Genomic DNA, 7,385 nt, shown 5'->3' on the forward strand with positions numbered 1-7,385 from the left:
CTATTTTGGCTCATGTATAAGCATGAATTATCACTGACAATTAGTTAACTGGTTACAGTTCAAGGCATTTATTATCATTTTTTTTTTTTTGACAGGAATGTTTGGTTCGGTAATTTGTTGATAGTCCCTAAGTGAACCTTCGGGCGCTGCGGCCGGGAGCGGTGGAGAACCGCTGGCCGACATTAGCGTTCATAAATCGGATCAACCTTGAGCTAAACGCCGCTTACTCCGCGGAGCTCGAATATCGAATATCCAACTTGAAACTAACTTCACTGCGGTTAAATAAGGACGTTCTAATGCTTAATTAGAAGAGTAAATCATCTTTTCTCACCCCCCCCAAAAATAAAAAAATAAAAACATTTAAAAAAATGCTGGAGTCTGTTAGCAAAATATGTGATGAACCATTTGACAGACTTGATTCAAACTTGCAGAATGTAATAATTAGGTGAACATTTACAACTCATTAACCTTTGGGCTTGACCCAATTCAAGATGGCTGCCTCAGCTAATTGAACCAAACTATATAATAAATAATAATAAATCTTTTCTTTTTTTAAAGCCTATTAAGTTGGCTTAAAAAATCTTTTCAGCAGAACATGATTTTAGTTTAAAACTGTGACATGAAAGGCAGTGGGAAATATGCTTTTTTAAAATGATGCCTTTAAAGTTTAATTCTCTTTTTTTTTTCCTGACTGCATTTTTAAAGTTTAATACACTAATGAAGAGATGAGGCAGACTATTTAATTTAACTTTAAATTTTCCTACCCAGGACCCTCAAAATAGTTGGAATATGGTAGAAGAGAAAAAAAGTAAATTCGCCCTCTGCTGGTTGAAGTTCTTCATGATATTAAAATAGAAATGTATTTTTATTAAAGCATTTAGAAAGATTTATAATTTGTCATGCCAAACCTCAAAATGTCTAAACAGGAAAATCACAACATGCCATTTAGTCTGTTGTTTTTTTGTTAATGACAGTTTATTGTTACACCACATAAAATCTGATTGTCAGATGTTCTTATCAAACAAGAACTTTATTTGTTTTTGAACAGTGAGTCAGTCTCCTGCAGAAAGCTCCACCCTGATTAGATTTAGAAACAGGAGCAAACATGGTTTTTATTATGGTGACTATTTGAATACATTTAATATAAACAGCTTTATAAGCAGAGTGCGGACACGCTGACTGCACAGCTGCAGGTTTAGATTTAACGCTTTGATTGGCCTTAATGTCACCTAAGCTAAGCGATAAATGAATCCACCAATTATTACACTAAATCAGCTGAGCATCACTACAGGAGTTTTATCTGACCGAGAAGGAATAACTCAGAGAAAAACATACAAAACAAAAAGTTAAACCTGTCAGACTTTTTATCACCTTCTGGGTCAACATTCACGTCGTATTGTGAGGTGTTATTAACCTAAGAATAGTGTTTATTCACTGCAATGAAAGAAAACTCACTGGGGATTGCATTTCATTGACATACACCCAAAAACACACGAGACGGTTTCTGCTGCCACACCAGAGAGGAACACCAAGGTCATCAGAAGTTCATCTTTACAGAGACAATGTTTGCTGCTGTGTTTAAGTTAAAACTTTTACAGCTTAATGTTCAGAAAACATGTAATCTGCTTTAAGTGTTTTACTACAGGAATGTTTTTTCCCCCCATTTATCGCCATTTTCCTCTTGGCCTCTTTGGAAGTGTTTGCTTTCATATTTTTAGAGAACAGGGTTGAACCCTGTCTAATTAAAATTAACCATTTGATATTTAAAGTTTATTTTGATAAACACTGTAAAGTAGTTTTTTTTAACCCTAAACATTTTCAGCTCTATAATTTAGCTCTTAAAAAATAAAAATAATAATCTCAACTACAGTAACCTCCATGTTTTGGAGCAGGCTGGCTCGTCTCGGACTTAAAGGCACCTCCTTCCGAGCTTCACAAAGTCCAGCTGCTGCTGTTGTCTTTAATCAACTATCTAAACAGCCCACACATCTGACAACTGATCCGATTAGAACATTTCATCAGAACTGATTCAGAGGAACAGGCTTTGCTCAGAACGTTTCAACAAGTATGCAGAGACAAGCACAGTGTTAACCACTCAACAGTCCAGAAAGCACAGCTTTAACAGACCAAAGATCGGAACATTTTACATGATCCAAATCAAAAGCTTTGATGGCAATTCAGAACTATGAATAAATTCAAATAAATCTGCTCACCTAATTTGTTTTGAGAAACATTAAATCTCTAAGGATCAAACGAGTCATGTTTCCCAACACTACTTCTTTAGTCATGAATAAACCTATAAATCCAACTTGAATACTCCACTTCACACAGTGAAGTACCTTTTAAAAAAAAACATTATTGTAAGGGTTTCTCTTTTATAGCTCCATGGAAAACACTGGGACCAGGTATTACTTTAAAAGAGAAAAAAATACACTCATAGCAAACCACCGATTTTTTCCTCATGAAATCTTTAAACTGTTAAAAATTATTAATGATAATACCAGTAATCTTAAAACATACTGAATAAATGATTCAGTTCATGTAACACAGCACCTCATTTAAGCAGCTCCGTTACATGATCACCATCCATCCAAACCCTTAACGAGCTTATTACTGACCAATGAAAGCTGATAAGATCCATTTCTCCAGACACACTATGATCTCTGAACAGGAAGCTGCTTGATGCGCCTGAATTTAATTATCCAAATTTATGGCCCCCCTTTTTTTTTTTTGTACGCATGTGTGCCGACAAGAGTCCCACACAGCATTTTACTCTGGTGTGAATGCTGAGTGTTTAAACCTTTCTGAAAATTATTTCAGACAAACGTCCAGCTACAGCTTTAAAAATAAAAAAATTAGCATTTTCTGGGAAAATGCAGGGTGAATTCTGAAAGATGAATGACTTTGTTGAAGAAACTGAAACTGCTTTGCTACAGTTAAACGAGCAGAACAGAACTCAAATTAAAACTGAAGCAAAGTGTGAAAAATAGCAAAGATGGAAGATTAAAATAGTTAGACAAAAGTTTAAAAGGAGCATAAAAAGATAAAACAAAGCAAGTAAATAAAGTTTAAAATGGAGTTAACGATATCTCGGTGTATTTGAGGATTTTTGTAAATAAAAGTTAAACAAATAAAGTAAATGTTAGAAATACTGAGAGACGTGGTTCAGGGTTTCTTATCGAGCTGAATGTTTTGATAAACGAAGGTTAAAAACAGCACGAAGCACATTAATAGTTTGATGGCAAAAACACAAAAGTAACTGAATGGGAAAATGCTGAATCGACAGTCATAATAAAAACAGAAACGGAGTCATTGCCAGATGTGATGGTGTATTTTTCCACAAAGAAACTCAAACTTATTTGGAGGAAAGTAGTGTTTGCCAGCAACAGCAGCAGCAGCAAACCCACACAAAGTGCTTCTGTAAACTGATGACTGAACTGATAACACAGCCACCGTTTTAAACTTCACTGATCAATATTTATTTTTTTCTTTTAAATCCAAACAGTTGAAACTAATTTGATTTATTACAGTAAATGGCTCCAGCAGGATGCTGTGTTCTGCCCACAGAAGAAACAAAACACAAAAAGTCAAATTCAACATAAAACTCAGTCTGATACAAACTGACTAATCGGGGGGAGAACAAAAAGGCAGCGTTAGTACTCGTCTAAGTTATCTGCTTTGGGTATGGAAAGGCCTCGGTCCTTCAACGCTTGCATTTTGACTTTCTCCGTCTCCTGCTTGGCTTGCTGCTGCAGCCGCTGCTCCTCCAGGATCTCCTCGATGGAGACCTGCTGCAAGACGGTGTCGCAGGGTTTGTCCATGTCCTGCAGAGACACAAACACCATGCTTAATTTGAGACTCAGCTGGTTGACCATCCCCCAACATCAAGTTTTAGCCTGTCGTCAGCGCAGACTGGAAATGTTCATAAAGAGTAATCGCTGCTGAGATCAGCACAAATTAAAATTGATTTGGATTAATTATATAGAAAGGGTTTACTATAAACTCTTTTTGTTGTGATTCAAAGTTGTTTTTAATAAAAGCAGCAGGACAAGGGTTATTATTGCTCACTGCCAAAAGATGAAGGCAGGCAGACAAAGTGACTTTACATACGTCTACTCAGATTGCTGAATGGCACAAACATCATTTAGAGACAACACAGACCATAAAACAATGAATTAGCCATTTAAATATTTATTTCATGTCAATATACTGTATATTTTTATTACAACTTAATTATGACGCCCGTACTGTTTTTTTTCCCCCAGTGATTTTTGGTCAACCGTAGCACAAAAACAGCTGCACCAATCAACATGAAATTTGGCAGGACTGTAGATGAGTCTGACCTACACTGCACCAGCCAACGGTTTTACAATAGACCCCATATTTGAGGAGGGGGCTCCATCCAAAGAGGGGGTGTCTGGACATGCAAAAATGCTTATAACTCAGAAACTGTAAAAAAGCTTCAGATTTCTTTTGTTGTTTAGCTCTGATGAAGCGCTATCCATCAAGCCCACCAATCAGTGCCCCCACCGCCCCCAGACCCCCAATTTATCTGAAAAAGGGGGGTCTGGACATACAAAAATGGTTATTGTTCAAAAACTATTAAAAACATAGGAGATTCAGATTTATTTTGTTTAGCTCTGATGAAGCTCTATCCACCAGGCCCACCAATCAGTGAAGATTTTAATGAACTTTCAGAAAGGATCCACTGCATGGCTAACTCAAGTTAGCCATGCAGTGGATTTAAAGAAATTTAAAAGAAAAATATGCCACAATTTCCCATTTTATTCACAAAATTATAGGTTTATATTGAAACATCAGACCAAATGCATCCATTTGCACACGTTTATTTGCTTGATTCTCATCAACTCTGGTCTACCTGAAGTTTGCTTCAGAAAACAAACAAACAAACAAACAAAGTAAGGACTTACTATCTCTCCAAGCAGCACCACATTCTCTCCTCTCACGATGAAGATTCCTCTGGGGATGTCACCAAACTTTTTGCCCACGTGGATCCTCTCCACTGTCTGGTGAAAGACTAAATTGGCTGGTAAACAGAAAACAGACTTGTAAGAACACGAGTTCCAGAACCAAAGTGGGAAATGTAGATTTTTTTAAGCGGCCAGCTGTACCAAACTGATCAATGCTTCTCAGGTAACCAATCAGCGTCCTGCCATCCCGGAGCAGCACCAGGTGCTTCTCTGCGGGACACAAACACCACAAGAACCTTAGTTTGAACGTGTTATTGGCTTTTGGGGAGCATATTTTAAAGTCTATTGTCAGATCTCAGACGTAAATTAAACTATTAAAGCCAAATGTGCCTGCAGCTTACTGTCAATGTCGTCTATGAGGCTCGCCGTCCCTGGTACGTAGTTCATCTTCTTGGAGTAAAGATTTTTCTCTTCCACTACCTTGACGTACCATCAAGCCATGAATGTTTTAATATATATTTCTTTCAAGGCACGAGCACAGGAAGTGCCTTTATACGTTCTCGGGATAAACTTCCTGTTCACGTTTAACCCTTTGTGAGCCAACTCATGTGTAAATATCTAACTTTTTAAGATAAATTTGTTTAAGTTATTTTTAAGAAGCGAAAAGATAAATAGTTTTGTAAGGCTTTAGTTAATATAATATATATATTTATATTTTAGACAGTTTCGACATCTGCAGAAGAGCATGTGACACCAAAGATCGTCTATGAATAAAGATCGAGTTACTGAATCAAAAAAGAGAGGGGTCTGAGTACGTTTATGTTTCTCCATAAAAATAAGGTTTTTATTTCTGGAAGGATTAATCATTTCTATCATGTCACGTTCATCACCATTTTTAGTCACTGCAATGTAAAAAGCAGTTCCTGAAATTGCTCGTTTCACAATATCAAAAAGCTGCACCAGAGTGAAGCATCTGTATAGTATCGGTGCTCTTTGTTTTAAAGAAACGGTACCGCTTTTCCGAGCTCCGCGTCATTCAATCATTTCCTGATTTCAGTCAGTCGATCTCCACTACAGAGTAGAAACACTTTGTGTTAGCTGACGGCTCCGATAAGTAAGTCTTATGTTGTTAAATATTTTTTTATTTACGATGACACGTGACGGGACGGCTGAAAGGGAACGCGCGTAGCTGATGCACCACCATCATCAATGCACTCAAACCATAAACCTGGCTGGCCCTCGACTTGTAACTCGGAAAATAATCACGGAAACTGGAATAACACCATGGTGAGTTGAAGATAAATGCTTCAAACGACTACTCTTTGTGAACGAAAGTGGCTGCAGTGTGTTTAACATTTAAAATAAGACGTGTATTTGTGTATTAACCACACCAAAAGTGACACTCACACATATCTCTGTTCGTGCTAGCTGGACGGCTAACTCTAGCTAGCTGCCATTATTATGTAATAGTTAAAACAATATTGTTAGTTAAGCACTTACTCAACTTTTTAGTGTTTTTGTTGATGTGCCAACACATTAAGGCTGGATGATTTAAAAGCAGAATGTATTTTGTGTTTAGCAAAGTATTTCCGTTTTGATGTACTAAACATCAAACTCCATATTTAAACGTTTTTAGTCGTTTTTATAATTTAATAAATGTTAAGGGCTACACAGCCAAGTTGAAAGTATGCTGTTTACTGTAAACTTGCATGTACTTTTAAATGGTATGTTTCAAATACTTCTACACATGAGCATTAAATAAAAACTCTTCTTCACAGGATGCTCCTCAGTATCCAGGTTATCCTTCACATTACTGGTATCCACAGTCTCATTCTGCTGAGCACTATGCAAATACTTATCCCTCAGGATCAGATGTTCAGCCGCCGTACAATCCCCAGGTATGGCACATTATGCAACATGACCTTTGCCCTCAAGCTCTAAGGAAATGGTTAATCTATCCTCCATCCTTCACATTTCTAAATAATCAACTACTGTGCCAAAACTGTACATCCATGCAGATAAAAATTTTCCCTGCTTATTTGCTGTATGTGTAGCTGATGCCTGGAGGGTATCCAAATGGCCATGGAGTCTACAATCATGCCCAAAATCAGTATTCAACAAGTGGATTCCACCCGTCGAACCCGTTCTACTGCGCTGACCCTCCGAGAAGCTCCTATCCAAACCAAGGGTGTCCAGCTGAGCAGAGCGGTGGGCCATCTGGACAAGCACACACTCAGCACCAACATCATCACTACCCTGGTCCACACTGTCAAGGCGTGAGTTTGTTTAAAGAGTAACTTACCCCAAAAGTAACTTTTTTTAGCTGATAAGCTGTCTAGAATGTGTCTAAAATGTTATATACTTCTGTTTCTGTGCTAATTGTGATGTTTTTATGCGTATTTGTTCAAATCTGTAATATTTGGTCTAAAAACGTGTTTTTGCTGCTCATATGGG

The 7,385-nt window shown here is 37.3% G+C and overlaps 2 protein-coding genes across 2 annotated transcripts in view; one reads left to right on the forward strand and one right to left on the reverse strand.

Annotated features, from left to right (window-relative positions):
- Positions 1-3,312: 3,312 nt before the first annotated feature.
- Positions 3,313-5,467, reverse strand: lsm1 (LSM1, U6 small nuclear RNA associated). Its single transcript, XM_014007225.1, has 4 exons — positions 5,333-5,467; positions 5,133-5,201; positions 4,932-5,047; positions 3,313-3,824 (listed from the first exon to the last, which is right to left on the reverse strand). The coding sequence occupies exons 1-4, from the start codon at positions 5,376-5,378 to the stop codon at positions 3,654-3,656; spliced, it is 402 nt and encodes a 133-aa protein (XP_013862679.1). The 5' UTR covers positions 5,379-5,467; the 3' UTR covers positions 3,313-3,653.
- Positions 5,468-5,971: 504 nt separating this feature from the next.
- Positions 5,972-7,385, forward strand: part of bag4 (BCL2 associated athanogene 4) — a 4,274-nt gene continuing 2,860 nt past the window's right edge. The window contains exons 1-3 of the mRNA XM_014007223.1: positions 5,972-6,218; positions 6,710-6,829; positions 6,986-7,207. Of these exons, the coding sequence (XP_013862677.1) occupies positions 6,141-6,218; positions 6,710-6,829; positions 6,986-7,207 (420 nt within the window). The 5' untranslated portion in view covers positions 5,972-6,140. The remainder of the gene's footprint in view (positions 6,219-6,709; positions 6,830-6,985; positions 7,208-7,385) is intronic.

The sequence above is a fragment of the Austrofundulus limnaeus genome, unplaced genomic scaffold (assembly GCF_001266775.1).
Source record: "Austrofundulus limnaeus strain Quisiro unplaced genomic scaffold, Austrofundulus_limnaeus-1.0 Scaffold40, whole genome shotgun sequence".
Lineage (NCBI taxonomy): Eukaryota > Metazoa > Chordata > Actinopteri > Cyprinodontiformes > Rivulidae > Austrofundulus > Austrofundulus limnaeus.